The following is a 24,192-nucleotide window of genomic DNA, read 5'->3' on the forward strand; positions in this document are numbered from 1 at the left end:
ACGTATGACACTACATCACTGACTTCCTCATTCACTTTCGATTTGTATTGGCCGTTGCCTACAGCTCTTTTCAATGTGTGTGCATAGGCTTTCTATTATTAAATCTGGTTAAAAATACACAAAGACTGCCTAAGAGCGTTAACTGACTTCAGATATCAGATCTCATGCTGCTGCCTATCGCTCTTTTTCAGCTTTGCAATCAACTGTATCGTTTGCTCCAACTTTTCTGCTCTGTTTTGCTTTTGAATTGTTTCCTATTTTTATTGCTTGAATGGTCTTCATAAGACAACATTCACAGCTCGCAGAATATTTACACTTTGATCCTTATCTGTTTTCTTCCCTATAGCTGTACACGTCACATATGTGTAGCGTCATTTCGCTCCTGTATACAATCCTATTGTTTTTTTCCCCCATAGCATTGCATAAAAACTTGCCCTTTCCTTGCAGTGTAAAACAGACTTCCTTCTGCACACACAAACACACACACACACACACACACAAAAATATTTTCTATTCTACTTTTAGGATGGGGGCAGGTCAGATTGTTAGATGAATGCATAAGTAGTTTTCTGATGGTGTTTACTTATTTTCTATATTTGTGTTTGTTATGGTCTGCCCATTTTACCCTGCATTATTATTTTGAATGCCGCAGGAAAGCACAGACTGGGGATTTTTGGTGATGCCTTTTAGCATATTCTTTTACAAATCCAAAGAGCCACAGTAAAGTGAATTGGCCAGAAAATGTCTTTTATATTCTTTCATTCTGCTGGGAGGATTTTTCGATGGGAGGAAAGCCTGACGTAAAGCGTCATTAGAAAATATCACCCGCTGCTAAAAGGTGTAAATGTGGCAAGAAGTTGGGATCATTTCCATTTTGTAGTGAACACGACAGTGAGCACACTTTGCTGCTTTGGGTTTGTGTGTGTTTGTATTCGTATCCATTTGAGTGCAGCATTACGGTTGTGCTTTGATCGCAACATAGGAAAGTTATCACTGCAAATGGAGGTGCTATTCTTTATCTCTGCTTGGTTCTGCCTTTTGTCTTCAAACCAGACTCTTCACATCTTTTCTCTCCCACTGCCGCAACTACCACTTAAAGCTACACACACATGCGCGCGCTCACACGGCCGTGCACCCGGCTAAACACTGCTCGAACACACATATGCAAAACTAACAAAACAGACTGCCTATGATCCCTTAAAGAGCTTCTCAAAATGAGTGCAAGTAACTTTTATTATGCACGCTTGCACACACATGCATACACATGCATACACACGCATGCACGCGGTCACACTCTTCTACTTCTACTTCACACAGAGTATATTCTCTCAGAGCAGATTTGCATACTGATTTTGATGTTGCTTGTTGTTTATGTCTCAGATTGCGTGGTGTGACCCAGTTGCTCTGTTCATTTTGTCGCTATTAAAGGAAATCCTATTTTTTCAGCCGAAAGGTGCAGGTTTCCTAATTGCTATAAACTCATGGAACTTTAAAATTTACTCGTCAGTACATCTCGTGAATTAGCTGTGCAACATCGGGATGGTTTAATAACTGTGAGGAATTTTAGATTAGAAAATGTAGTCTATGCCTTTTAACATAGTGTCTCTTACTGACAATAGATCTTCACTTTGACAGTAAAGGACCAAAGCAAAGATGTTTTACATGGATGCAAATTCTAGCCCCAGATAAAACGTTAATAAAATTTAGATTAGAGAGCACAAGAAACTGAAAATGCGGTTATTTGCATAAAATATCCCCTCTTCTAGCCTCAGGTTTTCATTGCTATTTAATTGCTAATTATTGTGTGTATCTACAGTTTAAAAATGCAACAACATCACATTCAGGTTTTTATCACTGATTAATGTGCACTTTCAAATACGACATTAGTAAAGGCTCATGGGTATGCATATTTAATAAGAAAACTATCCTGGCAACAGGTGCATAGTTGCACAACTGAAGTCAAGCAGAAGGTGGGTGTGAAACATTAGAGTGCTGACTGTTGATGTGGTGTCATTATTTCCATCTCTGATTACATGTAATGTCAGACGACACCACCTGAAAGCAAGCTGCTTCAGATTCAATGAATAACAAGATGGAGGCCATTTAAAAGAAGGATAGAAAGATGTTTTGAGTAACTAGTAAAAGGCTTCTGCTGACCTTCTTTTTCTCTTTCACAAGCACAGAATTTATACTTTAACTTGATTTCATTTTTCCTGCATACAACATTTCTCAAAACAGTCAGCTGCTGGCAGAAAGAATAGATCGACTGGCCATTTCTCCAAAAACTGTGTGGGGTTTGCTAATACCCACAATTTTGAGAGGTCTCTTGAGTTTATATTCCATTAAACTGCCTCTCTTCAGCCCTGTTTTCTAATATCTCTCCCTATTTTATGATGATATTTTTTTCTATTTCTTCTATTTCTAACCTCTGACTCCTTCAGACTGGCACTATGAGGGTAAGAGGGCAATCATCTGTTGTCTGTTTTCCTTTTGTATTTTAACATTCCCATATTCTCCCTTTTTGCCATTTCTCTCTACCTCTTCTATGAATGACATTTAATCCTGAACTTTCCTTACATTGGCTGTGGAGAGCGTTGCCTTGCAGCACCTATTCATCTGGGCTAGACGTTTTCCTTTCTCCTGTCTCCACCTCTCCTGCTGCCCCATCTGCTGTTGTCTGTCAAGCTGCCATTACCTGTGTCCCATGTGCTCGTACCATCTAGCTGCTGTGACCTCCATCTGTGAAGCCATTCTCGTCAGTGCTCTGCTTATGATGTTGCCACATGCTTTCACCACCCTGCTTGTCTGGTGTCACTATCGCACAGTCCATTGCTGCTGATGGTTCTGTGGCAGCAGTCATTGATGCCACCTGTTGTAAAATGATACATCAGCATGACAGCATCTGTGTGACACTGAGAGAAAATGTTGACATTCATTTCCTTACAGCTGCGAAATATGAACAGTGTCAGGGTTTTTTTTTTTATCAATTAATTTGCAATTTTAGCATAATTCTGTGACATACCATATATGAGCACTTTATTTATGATTACTACTGTGACTACTGTACATGTAAATGTAGTGCTGTCACTAGGAGTGATGATACCACTGTAATTTCAGCATTTATTTTTCTTCATGAAATCTAAATCTTTAGACATTATTTGAAAATATAATACACTGCTCAAAAAAAGTTAAAGGAACACTTTGAAAACACATCAAATTACAGTAGGCAAAACAAATCATGCTGGATATCTGTACTGATATGCACTGGGTAATGTGTGCTGTCATGAAACTGATCAACCTCACAGGGCTAAATTCAAAGAGACCTCGAAAATCAAAGTGAAAAAAATGGTGTTCTGTCAAAATTTAATTGGATTAACTTAAACATGTCCCCCTATTCTACATAGAACTGCAGGGTTTGAGCACAGCGCTCACTAGAGGATGTGAGGCCCTCAGAGAGATTCATACCAGTGGCCTGCTGGAGTGCTAATTTTGTAGTGCTCATCCTCTGCAAAGGAGCAGATACTGGTCATGCAGAAGGGTTAAGGACCTTCTAGGGCCTGTCCACCTCTCCTGTCTCTTAGAATCTCTTGTTGGAGTTGGACTACCTGTGCAACCTCTATAGGGTCCAGGTATTGCCTCATGCTAACAGTAGTGACACTGACCCTAGCCAAATTGAAAATTAGTTAAAATACAGTTAAAAGATGAGGAGGGGAAAATGCCTCCCCCTTTAAAACCATTCCCATTTTGGGGTTTGTCTCATTGTTGCCCCTCTAGTGCACCTGTTGTTAATGCCATTAACACTAAAGCTGCTGAAACTGATTAACAACCCCCTCTGCTACTTAACTGATTAAGTTAACTGATTGAGTTGATGATGGTAAATGGCCTGTATTTGTATAGCGCTTTACTAGTCCCTAAGGACCCCAAAGCGCTTTACACATCCAGTCATCCACCCATTCATACACACATTCACACACTGGTGATGATGAAGTAAATTAAACTGACTAAGTGTTCCTTGAATGTTTTTTTTGTTTGTTTGTTCTTTTGAGCAGTGTATATATGAAATGATTATATTCCCAGTTTGGTAAGACTGCTCTCTCTGCTTTAGGTGTTCACTATTGTTCTTTATCATTGTGTCATTCTGGTGATGTAACCAGAATTAAATGAATATCATATGCAGACATAGTTTTTAATTTTTTTTTCTTGCATACGCAGAGTGTAAGCTGTCCCGGCCTGGTCCCCCTGCAACCATAGTCACTGTTGACGAGGAGAGCCCAAATGGTACGTGCCAGTTTCACGCCTATGTTTCTGTCTGTATTCCCACGTCACAATGTATTCCAATGTATGGTAATTGCTACTGCACTTAAACGTTGTGTATTGCACTGTTGGGATTTGGTACAGAGTGTTTTTTGTCATGAATACATAGATTGGTACTTATATAGCGCAAGCTAAATAAGCCTCATTCAGCCAGTCATACACTCAAGCACTATTTTCTATGCCAAAGTGCTTTTATTATAATATAATTTTTCATCTAGTGTGGACTTGTAGTTTATGGTAAATGGTTCTTATATAGTGCTTTTCTACTTAATCTGAGCACTGCTGCTGAGCAGTGCTTTACACAACTTGTACATTGACCCAAGCACTTCCTATCTAAAATTCACACACGCATTCATACGCAGGGTTAGTAGCTTTCCCAAGGACATTTGGCACGTAGACTGGAGCAGACTGGGATCGAACTGCCAACTTTCCAGTTAGTAGGTGGCCTGCTCTACCACATGAGCTACAGCCACAGTTGATGGCACTTGATACTGATAGTTGGTTATAAGAGATGTTATGTCTAAGATGTCATAATTTTTATTGTGCTTTACATTAAAGATCGGCTCCCTGCGTTTTCGATGTGTACTTTGCTACTGTTCTCCCAGGGTGAATCAGAAATATGCCTGTGTGTGTGCATCTGAATGAATACAGATGGTGTTTGGCATACAGACGTGATGTGGGGCTCCATTAATGAGTTGTCTGCTCCCTGCACAGGTTGTATTTTGTATAGCTGTGCTTCAGCAGTACACAAATCACTGAACCATAGATCAGACATGCAGCGTTTGAGTGGGTCAGGTGAAACTGTTCAGCTCCTCCCCTTCTTTTCTCCCTTCATCTTCTCTCTGGCCTCTCCGTTAACTGTTTCTACGTTATAGCAGTCTCTGTTTTTTGTGAGTGTTTGCCGTCTGGATTTTGCTCATGATGAGTATGTCTTTACATGTAAATATGTGCCTGCATGTGATAACTGTTACTTGGGAGGTGCTATATGTTCACTGAGGGAATGAGAAATGCTTTTCCCTAAATGGAGCAGGTGTGTCTTTGTCTCACTCATCTCTCCCTGCAGATATTAGTACTGCAGGTTAACAGAGTTTAATGAGCAGCTCTCAGTACAGATGGCATCCAGAGCTTATTTATACAGTCAAAATACAATTTCACAGATGCTCCACTTACAGAGTACACTGTATGCACTCTGGGCACTGTTTTTGTTTTTGTTTGTTTTTTGTTGCCTGTGTATCTTACAGAGAGGAATCATATGTTCATAAATGCATGCACATTATGTGAATATTTGTATCCCGAGAGTACAAATGACTGTCTCTGTGTCAGATCAGGTCACCTATTCATCAGTGCAATAAAAAAACAATTCAGGCCGTCATAGTGTCTCACCTACTCCTTCCTGTGTGTGTGTGTGTGTGTGTGTGTGTGTGTGTGTGTGTGTGTGTGTGTGTGTGTGTGTGTGTGTGTGTGTGTGTGTGTGTGTGTGTGTGTGTGTGTGTGTGTGTGTGTATGCAGCTGTGATTTGGGGCTTTGATCGATTGCTGGGGGAATTTGTGAGATGGAGGTAGCCAAGCCTGTATCCGAAAGCCTCTCTCGCCCCACATGTGCCTATGCACTGTGTGAGGGATTTGCACTAATCTTCCTCATAAAGCTCTCATTTACCTGGGATATGGGTCTCTTCTGGCTCCACCATCCTTTTATTTATCTCTCTGTGATGAAACAGGCAGAGCCCATCCTCACCATAATGGAATGTAAAACAGGAAACCTGCCGTTATTGACCAAAGCAATTATCCATCTAAATGTGTTTCATTTCTTCTCTTCTGTCACACAGAAACCATACAAATGGCACATAATAAGATCCCATCTCTTCGGAGCATTTGCCTTTACATTCATTCATGTGTGTGAATGGGAAAGCAAACAACATAATCACTCTTCTGTCTGGCTTTGTTTGGTCAGGGTCAGAAAAGATAGACAAACAAATAAATATATAATCCTCTTCCCCCTGCCTTCTCAGAAGAACAAATTTGATCTGAGGCAGAAGAGCCAAAAAAAGTATACGGTTCCCCGTGGAGGAGGTGTGCTGCTCAGAAACATAATAACATTTGCAACTGTCAAAGCGCTGTATCAGGAGTTGTTCATTTATTGATTGTCTGTGAAGATTTATATTTGACTCAGCTAAGAGGATAGTACTTGGTATGGACGTTGTGAAAGAAGTACATTTTCTTGTCCTTTTTCATTTCGGTTTGCTTTTTTTTTTTTTTCTTTCCTTTTTGTTCTTGGAGGTTCTTATTTTAGAAAAAGGAGAGAAATCAGGAGCGGATAGCAGCACAGTTGCTCAAATGAAGCATAACATGTTTAATTTATCTGAGCTGTTGCTTCTGCAGATCCACTGACAGGTGCCAGGCGCGACACATAAAGTCTCACTCACTCCATGAGTCGATCACAATTGGGAAGACAAAGCTTGTTTTCTATAGGCTCCTTTGCTTATTCAGCCCATGAGCTTAATCCAAAAGCATTTAATCAGATTGGAGAGATTTCTATCTCATTGTTTAGGGGCAGCTGCATATGTGGAGAGAGAAAAGAATCGAGTAGAGAGAGAGCTTCCTGCAACAGCAGCGAGGAATCGGAGTATCCATAAATAAGTATGCTCTCTCTGAACTTGGCTCTGTAAATTCGCGATTTGTATCAACTGTTGCCTGAAGCGTGTGAATATCCCGTTAACCCCCCTGTTTATCGAGCAGTTTACGTAGTTTAGGAAATCATAAATGAGTGTTACTGAAGGGCTTTCATAAAGGGAAGTCAATCTAGCAAAATGAAATGCAGTGTGCTGCTAAGGTAGATCCAGTCTGAACTGTGATAAGTAGTTGCATTTTGATCAGTGCTGACAGGCACTAACACAATCAAAGTAAAAATCCTCCACAGATACTTCAAGTTGTTACTTATTTGGTTGTCATGTAAAGATTTTTATTTATTTTTTATTGCAAGTTATTGTTAATTTGCATATTTTGTCAAAAGAAAATCTATACCTATATATATAAACTATGCTCCACGCTATTACTTAAAAGCTTATTTACTGGTGTTTGATTTTTGGCATCGCTTAATTTTTCAGTAATTTCAAGTTAAACATATTTTTATGATGAAATCAGCAATCGTCTGTAATATCGCAGGTTCTTTACCTTGCAATATAAACTGCCTTGAAGCAACTGTTGTTGTGATTTGGTGCTTCAATTCATTGAATTGAATTTCACCCCATTCTAAGATAGCTAAAATGAGCACAAAATCAACCAGTGCAGAGATATAATCTCTCCAGCATGTGCTGGGTCATCCCTGGGGCCTCCTCCAGGACATGCCCAGAACTCCTGAACGACCATGCTCCTCACGCTGTCTGAAGGAGAGCCCAATACATTTTGGAGGAAGTTTATTTCTGCCGCTTGTATCTTCAGTCTTATTATTCTGGTCACTGCCCACAGCTCGTGGTCATAGGAGAGAGTAGGTACAAAGCTAGACCTGTAACTAGACACCTTCACTTTCACGTCCAGCTGTGTATTCACCACAACAGACAGCGTACAGTGTCCATATTACAGCAGACGCTGCTCCAATATGTCTTTAACCTCCATTCTTCCCTCACTCATGAACAGCACCCCAACATACTCCTTCACCTGGGGCAGCAACTTGTTCCCGACCTGACCTGGCTGAGAACCATGGCCTCAACCTTGGAGTTGCTAATTCTTATTCCAGACACCATCCCAGTACAAGCTGCAAAAAGCAGAGATGAGATTCTGAGATCCTCAAATTTGACATCGTCACATTTTTAGGCGGCACCTAAAAATTCTGTCCATAAATATTATGACTAGAATCTTTGACAAAGGGCAGCCCTGGTGGAGACTGGCACCCAATAAGAATGAGTCTGACTTGTGCCTGACAATGTGACTTGCCTTTACCTGAAACAACAAAAAGCAACAAAAAGCTACAGACACACTATATGCACTATACGTGCTATGCTCACGGCATGTTGTAATGTGACAGGAGAAGCAAACAGTTTCTACCTCCCACCTTTGTTTTCGGGACCAAAGGTAACATCTTTTTGGAGTAGATTTTCCGGCCGATCATTGGGCAGTCACATCAGCAGATAGTGTTTTCCTCACTCCCAGGAGGGTTATTGCTGCTTGGATTGGGGCTTGAGGTGTAGGAACTCTAGTTCCCATTTCATGTGTGGCACAATCTGGAAATGTCTCCACTCTTTCAGGTAAAAACAGCGATGTCTCTAATGTTCCAGTCTGGGAATTTGCCCATGTAGATGATAACAGAGGCTTTTCCCTTCAACATGAATGAATGAAGTGTCATTGATACTGTTATCTTATTTTCATTGATACTGTATAATTTAATGTTTGACCCAAAAGGTTTTGGTAAACAGTAATTGCATATATATATTTCCTTTTATTTTTGGTTTTATTTTTGTTTTTTTCGTCCCGTGGGACGCCAAAATATTTTTTGCATAGGACCATCCATCCATTCACTACCGTTTATCCTTTTCAGGGTCGCGGGAGCCAATCCCAGCTGTCATAGGGCGAGAGGCGGGGTGCACCCTGGACAGGTCGCCAGTCTGTCGCAGGGCTAAAACACAGGGACAGACAACCATTCACACTCACATTCACTGGCACATTCACACCTAGTGGCAATTTGGATTATCCAATTAACCTATCCCCACAAACTGCATGTCTTTGGACGGTGGGAGGAAGCCGGAGTACCCGGAGGGAACCCACGCAGACACGGGGAGAACATGCAAACTCCACACAGAAAGACCCCGGCCTGATGGTGGAATTGAACTCAGGACCTTCTTGCTGTGCGGCAACAGTGCTAACCACCGTGCCGCCCGCATAGGACCAATGAAGGCAAAATTTAAAACGGTGACATAATTGGGAACAAACTGAATTAGCCAGTTGACAGGATGAGGGTTAGGATACACTAAATGACAGAGAAATTCCACAGGTGCATCTGGCACTATTACTTCTGTGCTGCCATACTGTTAAGAGAGAGAGAGAGAGACTGGCAGAGGTGTGGACTCGAGTCACATGACTTGGACTCGAGTCAGACTCGAGTCATTAATTTTATGACTTTAGACTTGACTTGAAAAAATGTTCTAAGACTTGTGACTTGACTTGGACTTTTACACCAATGACTTGGGACTTGAATTGGACTTGAACCGGTTTACTTGAAAAGACTTGATATTTTACCCAAAATATAAAATTTAACATGCATATTATATAGAGATTGAAAATGTGACGTCATTCACGGGTAGAACCGCAAAGGATTCTGGGAACTCGTGGCAAGCGGTACTAGCACACGCAGGCTTTCAATTGAAATCAGTTATACAGCGATAAAAAGAAACACAAAAATGTCAAGAAGCCGTTGTATTATTAACTGCAATAGCCGGTCGCATGACAGCCACGAGAAGCTGACGGGTAAAGAGATCGGTTGTTATCGGATTACGTCGTTGAAGAGAAATTGTTCGAGCCATGTTTCCAAAGTAACAAAGACGCGACGGATGGCCTGGATTGCAGCCATTCAAAGATCAAATATAACGTCCCAGAACACTCCAGCTCACAGGTTAGTCTGCTCCAAGCATTTACACGAAGGTCAGTGTTTTTTAGTAGTTAATACGTCATTTTCATAACATAATTAGTGATATAGGTTACAAGCAAGTCTGGCGCTGAACAGAAATTGTCGTGCTATGCTCCTTTATTTATTGTGCATAAATAGTGAATTGTCCTGACACAATATTGCGTTTCGCTTCTGTTATTATGGTACATTGACAAAAACATATACTTTTATTCACAGGATAAAACAGTTGTTTTGTATCACTAATTGCCCAGTACGATTACAGCATACAGTATTATTGTCACTGCTACATTTCTGTGATGCTACCAGAAATTATTTCCACTACTAATTAATTACCGTTGAGCTCAAAGGTCCTATTAATAAACGGTTAAGGAATGTGTATTTATGACGACGATTTGTGAGACTGGTAAACTTATGATACGTACGATGGTCTTTCGTTCTACACGGTGCATTTCAAGGTCCGGTGTTCCAGATCAACTGGCGTTTAGATCAACTGGCGTTGGTCGAACAGATGTGTGGCAGTCTTGCGTTTCAGTAGTTCCTACCGACAAACCAGCAAAAAAACGCCAAATGTGTCATCTGTGACACTTGTGAGGTTGTCTCAAACACACTCCGTCAGTCTTGATGCTGTTGAACAACAAAATGTTTAAAAATGTGGCGAGTTTACCTGGTGATATCCTCATGCGCGACGCGATCGCAAAAACAGCAAACAAGTAACACCACGCCGATGTTGTTCACAGGACAGCAAGAGTAAACGATCGGGAGACTGTTGTCGTCGTTATCGTTCCACTCGCACGGTTTATTTCACCGAATTCAGCGTTTTTGCTTTTATAACTACAGCGAGCTGTTTACTTTGTGCACTAACATGGAGTCGAGTCAACCAGCGCCACCTCTGGCCAAGTGCCACAGCCTACAGCCAGATCAACTGGTGACACACATCTGCAGCACGTTTGAATTCGTGTCATGCACATTTGTACCTTTCAATTGTGTGTTTGTGCGTCATGCAAATAAACCATTGAAATGAATGAAATGATATCATATATTCCTTATTGGCCTACATTTGTTCAAAATCCCAAATTATATACACAAAGTCATAGAAATCACCACTCCAATTGGTCATCATGATTTTGATATTCTCTTTTTCCATAACAATGAAATACGCCTTGGACAAATATGACACATCAATATTTCATTAGTGTTGTAACATCACATCCTGTAAGCATCGTTTGTCTGTGTCTGTTCCCTGGAAATTAATATTTCCAGCCAATATACACAGCAAAATCTCTAGTGTTAAATTAACACTGGAGAGTGTCTATATGGGTCCACACCTCTGAGTGTTAAATACAACACTGTTGAGTGTTAAATTAACACTTTTCACAGTGTTATATGTTTAAAAGTAACCTAGTCAGTTTTGAAGATTAACAATGGCTGACACTGAGCAGTGCTGATTTTCTAACACTGGAAAATAACTCAAAATGTTAGAAATATTCCAGTGTTAGAAAATCAGCACTGCTCAGTGTCAGCCATTGTTAATCTTCAAAACTGACTAGGTTACTTTTAAACATATAACACTGTGAAAAGTGTTAATTTAACACTCAACAGTGTTGTATTTAACACTCAGAGGTGTGGACCCATATAGACACTCTCCAGTGTTAATTTAACACTAGAGATTTTGCTGTGTAGGCAATTCATCAACATGGCTGGAGTTATATACAGTCTGTATAAGTGTGGTTAATCTAATGACCATTTGTAAGGAGACGGCAGTTACTGTGAATTCACAGCAGTTACACAGTGATTAGTAATAAACAGCCAGTGAGAGTGAGTGGATTTAAGAAAGTCAGTGACTCAGGTGTGTCGCTTGGTTTGTCATCTGTTTGTGAGACTGGAGGGGATGTAGAAATCTTTTGTTTTAAATCGTAGTTAGGAAGATGCCTGTTTGAAAACAAGCACTTTCTGTGAGAAATGCAAGAAGTACATCTGCAGAAAGCACACAGTTACATTCTGTCCATCATGTGGACAAAATTGAAAATGTTGAGCATTGAAAAACTGAGAACGTTGGGCAAGTTCAAAAGAAATGTGTTTGTAAGAACGAAAAACCAAATTGTTCCTAAAATAGTTATGGAAAGTCTAACTGTTGTATGTCTGTGTTCTACATGTTTATCTGATGGAAAATAAAGTTGCTATTGTTTTATTGCAGTTTTTGGATAATTCTGAGTGGATTTACACAGTACGGATCTAAATGACCCGCAACAAAATCAATGTCATTTTTTTGTTCTTCAACATAATTCAAGGGTTAATTTCCAAAACTTGCTTATGATCTTCAATTTGTGGCAGATCCACTATCACACAGCAGCTGGAGCAGTTTCAAATGGAGGTCAGTCCACTACTACCATAGCCTACTACTAGATTAACTTGTGACACATCTGCACCTGCTGCTATGATCACATTGAGTAGAGGCTGAGTGGCTGCACTTACCCCTGGTACATCCAAATCTGCCCACAAACATGTTGACAGATGCAATGGCAGCAATGTGGATTGTCAACACTGAAAACAATCAGTAAGCAAAGACAACAGGGATCACTTTTTTCTGTTTATTTAGCACCCACAACATTTGTCCACAACACTGTGTGGTACCACTTTCCACAGAAGGTGCATTCAATCTGCAAGATTGAATGAGATTGTCAGAGTCATTGTCTGACTGTTTATTACTAATCACTGTGTAACTGCTGTACATTCACAGTAACTGCCATCTCCTTACAAATGTTTATTAGATTGACCACACTTATGCAGACTGTATATCACAACCAACTCTGAAATGTTCGTTTGCAGAGGGAAGACACAGGCAGACTATGCTAACGACATGTGATGTTACAACACTGGTGAAATATTAGTGTGTCATATATTTGTTCACGACATTTTTCTTGTGGGCAAAAGTATTGATATCAGGATGGTGATTCTTATGTGTATGTCATTTGGCATTTTGTACAAATGTAGGCTGATAATAAATACATGATATCATTTCATTCATTTCAAAGGTTTATTTGCATGACGCACAAACAGACACAATTGAAAGGTACAAATGTGCATGACACGAATTCAAACGTGGTGCAGATGTGTGTCACCAGTTGATCTGGCTGTAGGCTGTGGCACTTGGCCAGAGGTGGCGCTGGTTGACTCGACTCCATGTTAGTGCACAAAGTAAACTGCTCGCTGTAGTTGTGGAGCAAAAACGCTGAATTCGGTGAAATAAACCGTGCGAGTGGAACGATAACGACGACAACAGTCTCCCAATCGTTTACTCTTGCTGTCCTGTGAACAACATCGGCGTGGTGTTACTTGTTTGCTGTTTTCGCGATCGCGTCGCGCATGAGGATATCACCAGGTAAACTCGCCACATTTTTAAACATTTTGTTGTTCAACAGCATCAAGACTGACGGAGTGTGTTTGAGATAACCTCACAAGTGTCACAGATGACACATTTGGCGTTTTTTTTGCTGGTTTGTCGGTAGCAGCTCCTGAAACGCAAGACTGACACACATCTGTTCCACCAACGCCAGTTGATCTAAACGCCAGTTGATCTGGAACACCTGCACCCATCCCTCGGTAAACTGTACCTGGGCTTGTTGCAGTGACCTGAAGTTACTAAACTTCATGAGTGTATGCACTCACTCCAAGAACCGTATGATTATAAATATGCATATAAATATGCTAAGATGAGATAGCTGACTTCATCTAACTAGCAAATGTTGTCCAGGCTATGTTGGTGATACAGTTTTTTTTAATGTGTATGATATTTTTGTCATGCGATTTTAAAGCTGGTCCTACAACCGCATCCAAGAATAACATGCAGCTTATCTCAGAACTGTCGGTGAAAATTATTCTTGGAGCTAGGTTTAATTGAGCTGCATTTTAAAGAGGTGCAGTTTCACAATTTGTGTATATTTTCTAAGTTCACTATTTTGTCATGTGTTGAGAAAAACACAGATTTTAAAATTACATGGTCTAATATTTACATTTAGCATAACTGCAACATTATTTTTTCTTTTTTTTTTTTAAAGACTCGAAAGGACTTGAAATTCAAAGTTTCAGACTTGTGACTTGACTCGGACTTTTACACCAGTGACTTGAGACTCGACTCTGACTTGCCTGACATTACTTGAGACTTGACTTGAGACTTGAGGATAAAGACTTGAGACTTACTTGAGACTTGCAAAACAATGACTTGGTCCCACCTCTGGAGACTGGGGCGTTTACTTCCTAGTATATTGGGATAGACACCATATGTTGCTGGGAAAACACCAAGTTATGGTTAATTTTGTCTGTATATGTTGCTGAATGAGCTAACCTACTGTAATTATTCAATACAAAGAGTACTAATATTAGCTGATCAACTACATGTAGATGTTATTAAGTCTAAAAAATTGCCTGGTTTTCTTTCACTTTTTGTTGTTATAGATACACTTTTTTTAACCTCTTTATTTCTACTCTAATTATATTTAAAAGAAAAAAATATTATGTTCTGACCCAGAGGGCCAAGGGGCTTGCATTGTGGTGAGTGTATTGTATTGTAGCCACTGAGATATACCTTGACTTACACTTATTGTTATGACAAGGCCGTCTTATTAACAAACTGTTAACAATAATATATAATGCCATGCAAACTGAATAACTAACTTTCTTTAGTTTCATGAGGTTCATGTTATTTTAATAAGACAATTCATAAAATGTTCCTTCCTCCGCTTCTTCACGCTTGTCTCTGAACTTGCATCACATTGAGTGAATACAGCACTAGAGTCTGTATGAAGATGAGTGAGTCACTTAAAACTTGTGGAGCACTTCAGCTGTTTTCTCTGGTTTGTTGTCAAGTCCTTCCCCTCGCTGCTTCATTGGTGTTGGGTTTTAAGACCCACGATAACTAGCACAGTGTAACCTTGACATGGAATTAAAAGATTTGAGAGAGCTGAACAAATGGCAAACACAATATGTGTCATTGCTGAATGTCTTTTTAAAGGTCTCTCAGCTCATCTGTGATGACTACTTCAGTGAGTGCTGAGTGGTGAAGGGTTTCCACGTGTGTAAAATACCAGGAGTATTCTGGTTATCTGGTATTCAAAGGGCTTGTAGGCATTTTTTAGTAAGTGTTAAATGTGTTATGTTTAAACAATTAATGAGATCCAGCGTACGTGTGTGTTTTTCTCAGCCACCAAGGACTCATTAATTTCTCTCCTTAAAGTGAACTCAATCCCTCAGACTGTGTGTCTCCACCAGGGTTGTCATTAGTTCAATCATCCTCTCAAGTTGCTTCATTCCTTTATATCAACATGTTGCATAGTTGGTCTGTTTCAAGGCTTTCCCTTTCTTTATGTCGACTTATTTCTTTTCTTTTTCTTTTTATGACACAGTGACTAAAGATGCTTGCACTGGCTGGGAATTAAACGTGTACTTCAGATTAGGGATCAGTTTTTTCAATTAAAATTGAGCCACATTTGGTTGTAGCTGAAAAAAAATGTAATTTTATTCAATTAATTGCACCTGGAAGGCAGTAACATTCGTCCAAGGTTTGCCCAACAGTGGGGTAGGTGTCTGGTGAAACACCCCCAGGCATGTAACACTTTCTTTTGCTTCACTAAGACGAATCTTCAAACACCTTTTAGTCCTGAATGTGACTGGACTCAAACAATAGTAGCTGTCTGGAAGGGAGCAAATTGATGTGTGGGACTTTCAGTACCACCCTGTACAAATAGCACAGGTATAATTTGTAAGTCTTGCTCCAAGTGTGTTGAAAACTTATTGATCCCAAGAGAAAGATGAGATCCTGCGTTCCACTATTGCCCTGAACTGAAACTGTCCCTGCAATGCTGGAGCTGCCTTTGAGATCAGTACTCTGGAAATATAATTGTTATGCTTGCATTTCAACGTGGAAATAAATGGAAAACAAAAAAGAGTTACTTATGGTTTCATCACTTAAGTGACAAGAAGATATATCAAACTACTGCTATTCAGATGCAGAATGGTGCTATATTTTGGCAGGGGCTGTCATTAAATTCACAAATACGATGAAAAAAGCAAACAAATAAGATTATAATGTGCTTTTCATAATAGCATTATGATTGTTGTTGTGCAGAGCATGCTTTTATTAAATCAGTTTTCTCCTGACTTTAACAACTTCAGTTTTATTTTATATTCCACGCACACTTAGTTGGGCATAAAGGCTCATTTATGTAGTCAAATACTTGTTATTCCACCTTTTTTCATTATAAAGGAATATATGCACTACCATACTACTGCTGTGAAATCCATTCTATACCTACGAAAAACAGGCACAAAGCGATGAGAGATTATTGACAGATTTTACAGTATATTACCTGAGTCTAGTAGAACCTACCGTAGAACACATAGCTAAAGACTGCAAACCATCTGGCTTAGCAGTACATTTCAGAACAGAGAAGTTCAAACCTAAAAGACTGATAAGAATTTAACCTTTTCTTAGTTTTGAAATTCACCAGATTCAAGGGTGCAGAAAAAAGCATTTTCCTCCTGATTTCTGTCTTCTCTTTTCTATATTTGTCTTATACAAATACATTTTAATATTACACAAAGGTGACTGAGTAAATAGAAAATGCAGTTTTTAAATGATGACAAAGCTATCCAAACCTACCTGTGCAGAGAAACAGTAAAAGATAAAAGATTTCAACAAAGGATATATCATGCCACGATCTAAAGCAACTCAAGTACATGTGAGAAGCAAAGTTATTGACGTCAGTCAGTCTGGAAAGTCCAATTCTCAGGCTTTGGGAGTCCAGTGAATCACAGTGAACTTCCTAGGAAAAATACAGCAACAGTACAAGACGACTCATCAAGGGAGTCTCGAGGACTCATCTCAAATTTGCCAGAAAATATCTTGATGATCAAAAAAACCTTTGTGAAAATATTCTGTGGACTAAAGAGACAAAAGCGGAATTTTTTTGAGCTCTGTTATATCTGATGTAAACCTTACGTCACAGCAAACATGTCAATCAAACATGGTGGTGGTACAGAAGAGGAAACATCTGGACAAACTAAGGCCGAGACACCTAAGTGGCCAATTTATTTTTGTACATCTGTACATCTGTTGCTCAAACAAAAGGAGTCCTGCTGGCTTCTGTTCACATGCATGTGGGCATTAGTGAAATGAGTGCATATAGCTTGTTGTAGTAACGTTATAGTCTGTGAACATTTATGTATTTTTGAAAATGATTTTCTGTAGATGTTTGATTAAGGATTCAATATAAAGGCTATGTTCCCCGTTCTGTGTTAGACGTGTACACATACACAGACACAAACAAAGATTGGTCTCAGTTCTATGATCACGGCCAGTTGTCATGATTGCTAGGTCATCAACATATAATTAGAGCGTAGCTAAAAGGCCCGGATTAGTGCACAACACCTGTTCCTTGTGGATTAGAGAGCAAAACAGGAGGGGAGGGGAGGGCATTCAGTGAGCCTCACTTACACACTCCATGCAGGACACAATGAATACCTCAGTAATACATTTATATATTTCTGTATATTTTGTGCCTAACAAGCTGTTTTTAATTTGGTTCAATTTATTATAAACTCTCTGCTTTCCAGGCACCGAAAGTCTTTGTTAATCAGATTGACAGTGGCCTGCAACAGCCTGTACCTCACTGTCTACTTGCATCTAATTAGACTAGTGTGTGTGATAATTCTATTTTTTATTTTTTTGTTCAGAAGTGGAGTACATGTTTTAGTGTTTGATGTGCAAATAAAGACACCAATTACAGTATATTGTTGAGATAAACGGTCAGCATAATTACATCTGTTCTTGTTGTAAATCGCTTTGTGCTTATCCTCATTACACCATAGAAGCAGGCCATTCATTTTTTTGTGTGCTGCACTGTGTTATTATTTGCATGAAAATACTTGAATTCTTTGGGGTTTTAAATATCAATGAAAAATGCTCAGCCTCTGAGATGCAAATAATCCCTGAGTCAAATTGCCTAATCTAAGATAATGTGTTTACTTTATGCACGATCAGGGAAAATCACAACATGTTAATTAAACGTTCCATACTTAACTCACCCAAACAATTTTGTTTTCTCTCACTACATTTTTTTTTAAGGCAGCAGAAAAAAAAAAGTCTGTTTTATCAGTCCCGAGGCTGGCTGATGTTAGCATACATCCCTCACTACATTATTCAGCTGGTTTTCCCAAGAATATGATGGGATTGTCACCTTAGATTAATAGTGTCATCATGGAATATGTGGGGTTTTTTTTATTATTCACATCTCTCTAAGGGAATCCCACAGTAGTAGCCTATACATGAAGAGACTATAGAGCAGAATGATTATTTTCCACACTGTATTGTGCACACAGGCAGCCTGGAAACTTAAATCTATAAAAGTTTGGCCTCTACATAAGCAGCGCCACAGAAAAACCTGGTCAACAAATAAGTGTGAAAATTGTTTAGACATTCTGTCCAGGCGGTTTACATATATAAATAAGCTTTTCAACCTACTTTTATCTTTTTAGATGTAGAACTCACGGGAGAATAGAAGTGTTTTTTTTTTTTGTGTGTGTTTTTTTTTTTTTTTTTAAAGCTGCAGCGTTAACAATGTTACCCAGCATTGTTAATGGCATCATTTGCAGAAAGGAAATGCAGAAAACATGTCAGGTTGATTCCACATACATGGAATATTTCGTTATTATATAAATGATATTTTGCTGAAACAGTTACTGGAACACATGTGTTTTAAGTTTCAACTAAAGCTTCAGCTGCTATAACCAACCATGTTCCAGTGACTCCTGACCAACCTGAACTGTGTAGCACTTGTATTTGGGTATTTCTCTGTTCCTCTCTGGGTGCTGTCAGCTCCTGCTAGTTCATCTGTAATGTGTGCTTTTATTCATGGGTGTTTTTATAGCTTGTGGCTGATTCGTTTGAATTGTCTTAGCTATAACATATTTAGCTAACTGGCCAATGATGTTGCGTTATGATAATGTTTTTTTTGTTTTTGTTTGTTGTTGTTGTTTTGTCACATCTCAATACAGCACAAAAAAACCCAATATCACACAGTCAGGGTCAGCAGAATGTGTCATTTGGGAACAATGGGAACAGTACCCCTGAGAAATTATGATCGGTAAAGTCTGCACTCACTAGTCCCTGCTGTTGGCTCTGCACCGATTGTCCATGCACACCATCAGCCCGTTTGTGCTTTTCTCTTGGGCTCCAGGATTTAACTGGGAGCTGGTTTACATACTGGTTTGTCTTTACCGTTTGTTATTGTCAGAATAAAAATATCGTTGTAATTCTTCGTCTTCATGACTTAACACTGCATTAACATAGTGCTTGTCCTTGGAGCAATACAAGATTTGGGAGCTTTTGGAGCAAATGAAAGTATCTGTGGGTGCATTGTTCTTCAGCCCTGTTAATAGCAGCCTTGACTCTTTTGAATGGTTTTGCTTATTATCAGCAAAAAGGAATCATGTTTTTAGTTATTCATTGTATATACAGTAATATCCAAAGGTTTTGGTGGAATTATATCATTATATCCCACACATATTATAGATATGTGTGGGAACTAGCATAGGTTGTTTCTCCTTAAACTTAGTTAAGTATGCTCTTTAGCATAAATATGTGCTGCCTGTATTATTGGATATATTTGTGTTTGTCAGCTGGTAATTCACATTCATCTTTTGATTAGATATAGAGGATTCGTCATTCATTTTCAAACACATATAATGAGATCAAGGATTAGTTTAATCCTCACATCAGTTTGAACAGACATTAAAATGATTGGCCATTCATGTTTCATGTTTGGAGCAAGCAATACAATCTGAAAAGCAGAGTGTGCAGTGTTGTGCAACAATAGAAAGATGACCACTTAGGCTAATCTGTTTTGTTTTTTTTTATATAAGATGACCAGAATCCTACTTGTTGGATAAAGCATTTTATGCAATTTGCCTTTTCTAATTATTCAGACTTTTTTTTTTTAGCTTTTATTTATTATTGATTTATTTACTTTTTGACAATGGAAGGACGACAGGGTAGCTAAGAGAAAGACCAGGAAGAAGGCATGCACTTAATGGCCTGAGGGCAGATTTGAACCCAGGCCCCTCTGCTAGCCTTTGACTCACTTGCTCAATCCAGTGCGCTTAAACTGGCTACCCTAGTCAGACTCCTCACATCCAGTAACATCTCTTGTTTCACCACCTGGAGGCTGGCTGGGTCATTGTGGTGGCAGATTGACAAAAAAACACCTCTTAGGTTTTATTCTACTAAATCACACCACTGCCAGCTCTAATTCCTAAAGAGAATCGATTTCTAACTTTTTGTTCAAGGGATGACAACGATGCTTTAGCCAGTCTGAGATTCAGAAAAATCTGAACAAACACTGGATGGATTGAATTTTGTAGAAGCCAGTACCACAAAACCCACATTTCTAAAAGGTCAAACCTTTCACTTTTGTTTATTAGTAAATATATATATATATATTTTCATTGTGTATATCTTTTTTGTATCTTTCATCATCTTCTGTTATGTTGGATAACTTGCCATAAAATTGAATTCACACAGAAAGCACTGCATCTAAGAATATCATTATATGGATTATTGAGTGCCTATAGTCAGGTTAGGGTTAGGGTAAAAATCAAGTTTTTATGAGTTCTTGAGAAGTTATTTGCTCCAAAATAAAGAAAGCTGTCTCACCTACTTAACTGTTGAGACTGTAGAGTCAAAAATAGACAAAGTTTTGCAATATTAACTTGCTCATTGTTATCGACAAGATGTCGACTTTTCTTTTGATCCCTCATCATCTTTTCTGCATTTTATTTGTTGCAAATCAGAAAAGATGAGAGAAACCGGTTGACTGGAAGACATGATGATTATTATTGGCTTGTGTTGATATGCATTATTATTAAAATTATTGTTGTATAGACATTATGACTGTGGTAACATGCACACAACAAACTCATGTTTTTTATATATATAACTGAATACTTAAAGCTGTATTAATGATTGCATATGTATTGTTTTCTTTCATGCGACTAATAGCCAAATTTTATCTTTAAACATTTTCTTAGTTGGCCTAAAGGGTTCTTGTATTTCTAATACAATGTGTAGAAACTTGTTTTATTGGATAAAACTGCTAATGTTTTTATTTTCTGTAAAGCATTTTAATTGGCTTGTTTATTAAGGCCTTGCAATAATCAAATTCGCAATAGCTGTGATAAAACTGCAGAGTATTAGGGTGATTGTTTGTTGACAACCAAACCACATTGTTAGGTTTAGAAAATGTTTTTTTTTAAATGTTTCACTTCAGCTGTTGAATAAATGGGCATAGTTGTAACGAAGCACTTTTGTTAGTGTGTTTATCTTAGAACGTTAATCGGGAATTTTAAGGACCGTTATTTCAAAAATATGTTTGGATGTCATTTAACGAGAACAGGAAACAGTGTCTGGGTTAAACGTAGCTGTCAGCATCAAAAAACTTGTTTTTCTGTCCTATAACAGTTTTGGCTGTGTTGGTGAATATGCATCAATCTTTCCCAAAGCTTAAAAAATTGAGAGATCCACTTGCCCCATCTCTCATGTCATGCCAATGTACAGTTAGATATAGAATTGCTTTAAAGTGATGGCAGTTCCAATAATATGACATATTTCAAGGAATGCATCAAGTCAGTCCTCCATTCATGATCAATGAAGCGGCTCCGGGCCGTAAATCAGAATGTCATTGCAGATAAAAAGCTTGGTTCTTGAACGCTGAGCTTCAGAGAGGCTGCTTTTCAAATGTAGAGATACTAACTGAGCCCACTACAGTATGCATAACTGATTAAGATAATATATAAATAAGTGAGTCACACATTCACATCATAAGTTTAATGCACACTTTGAACTTTAAAATGAAAACAATTAAAACCTCTGCAACATTGTGTGTTTCACTTTTGATCTTAAGTATTGTATTAGTCATAAAGAGTCATATGAAACTTTCCATTCTTAACAACGAGGATGTCATCTTAAGCATCCCACCTTTGACTCAAATGTTGGACTTTATGTCATTGATAGATCGCCATAGCAGCATAGATATATTCCAGGCTGTCTGATATTTCAGCATTGATTGGGCCTGAGTCAAATATCAAGGCCGTCCACTCTCTTTTGAAAAGAGCTTGGTCTCACATTCCAATCCTGATTACCCAAGGAAGCAAATGGACATTGCTCAGCAGTTCCTGGCAACAGGTTTCTTGTTTACAGGCTCTGACCTGTTTATAGGGCTTTGAGGGAGCAGATGTAAGTGTTGACTCCCCTGCTATGCATTGTAAGAAAGTAATTGTAAGTAGCTCAGGATACAAGCCACATGGATGAGGAACAATCATCCAGCATATTTATGTGATCTTGTTAACCTTATTATATATGGCATCATGGTTCTGCAATGCCAATGCTGTGTGCCCTAATGCACCCCCTGTTAGGTTGAACTGTGAGTTCATCAAATCAATGGCCCTTTAGTAGCTTTTCTGGAAGACGTGATATCCATGATTTCCAAGAAAGAACATTTACATTCATGAATTTATGCAAATTGTACTGTCAAAATTCTTGCTGGACCCATTTGTTTCAAAATGAATAGCAATATTACACCAAGGGAAATCATCTGAACAATTTGGCAGATATGGGTGAGACTCTAAATTAATTAGGAATGCACACATTTGTCAGTTCATTACTATAATTTAATTACATTGTGGCATCTGCTGCTGCTGTTGTAACAGTTGTATTTTTCTAATTTTATAACAGTTGAGACTGACTGTAGCATACTCAGCGCTGTCAAAAGTCAGCTTATTTATTCATTTATATATCTAATTGCAGCACTTGACATAAGATTATTAAAACAAATTGACAAGTTATATTTGTACTCATACTTATGTCATTTTAATTGAAATATTTAGCAACTGTCAGTTACTGTCATTCATTAGGGTAATACTGTTTGATTTTATGTATGAAAGGAAAAGAAAAAAAAACTATTATGTTCAAATAATTATTTTAGCAGTTTATCACAGTGAAGTGTTATTTTTTATTATTTTATTTTATTATTACTGATTAAAGCCCTTCAATGTTACAGTCAAATGAAATCCTGTTACTTAAAGGTCTGGTGATGATGGCAAGCAAGCAAGAAGAAAGTAGAAGAGCATAAAGAGGCGAGAACAGAACACAGAATATGGGAGAGAAAACAAAAGTTAATGCCATGCAATGGAGCATATCAGTGCAACAGCAGTGCAAAATGCGCATGGGAAAGAAATGCTCACTGGATCACAGGAAGTCCGACAGCAGCCTGAACCTACAGCAACATAAATGAAGGGTAATTCAACATCACCTGACCCAACCCTTAACTATAAGCTTAATCAAACAGGAAAGTTATAAGACTGAAAGTATAGAAGCTGTCTAACTCCTAAACTCACCCGCTTTGTTCATTAAGGGCTAAACTGTCAGTGCACTTAATTGCAGCTCATTTCAATACAGTGGAATTAATAGAAAGTGAACACGCTTCTCTTGCAGCCCAGAAAGTTCTGGAAACAGAAAATATTGTGGTGCCAACAAATTGTAAGATGCTGGGAATACTTGTTTTAATAAAACCAAGAGTCTTTAACAAGTAGCAATGCATCACTGCAAAAAAGTAGAGTGACAAATCTGTGCAGCATGGGATTCAGTAGCCATATTTGGCAGCTGGCCCAAAAGATTCAGTTTTCCCGACCTTTTTTCTATGATCATTATTTGCAAACAACCCAGCATGCAGAGGTGAGGTGTATTCTGTAACCAGTGCACAAGCCATATTTTACACTGCAGTGTTATCAGGGGATGTAGGCACACAGTAAATTTCAGTGCTTGATGCAGTCAAACAAGTGTGTGTGTGTGTGTGTGTTTATGGATTCATTTATTATATTTGATTGAACAAGTATTTTGGCCTGATTACTGCAATCAGGAATTACCGTATTTCCCGGACTACAAAGCGCACCTAAATATTAGCCGCACAAGCTAAAATCAGGGGAAAATCCTGTTTTGTACATACATTAGCCGCACCTGACCAAAAGCCGCAGGTGTTTCAATGTTGACTTATCATATGTAAGAGAATATGCACAAAGGGAATTGTCAGGAAAGAGATGGCTGTTTGGAGACATCACTTTTATTAATATTTTGAAAAACAAGTTATGGGTACATATTTGCACATGTAGTACATAACAGTAGCCTACAGCACACCAGAAAAATAGATTCGGACTACC

General features: G+C 38.6%; 1 protein-coding gene across 1 annotated transcript in view; it reads left to right on the forward strand.

The window, feature by feature from the left end:
• The window catches only part of LOC113035231 (protocadherin-15-like), a 238,074-nt gene that overhangs the window by 84,602 nt on the left and 129,280 nt on the right, over positions 1-24,192 (forward strand). Inside the window, exons 3-4 of the mRNA XM_026190646.2 lie at positions 2,442-2,456; positions 4,213-4,278. Of these exons, the coding sequence (XP_026046431.2) occupies positions 2,442-2,456; positions 4,213-4,278 (81 nt within the window). The remainder of the gene's footprint in view (positions 1-2,441; positions 2,457-4,212; positions 4,279-24,192) is intronic.

This window comes from Astatotilapia calliptera, chromosome 13, assembly GCF_964374335.1.
Source record: "Astatotilapia calliptera chromosome 13, fAstCal68.1, whole genome shotgun sequence".
In the NCBI taxonomy this organism is placed as follows: Eukaryota; Metazoa; Chordata; class Actinopteri; order Cichliformes; family Cichlidae; genus Astatotilapia; species Astatotilapia calliptera.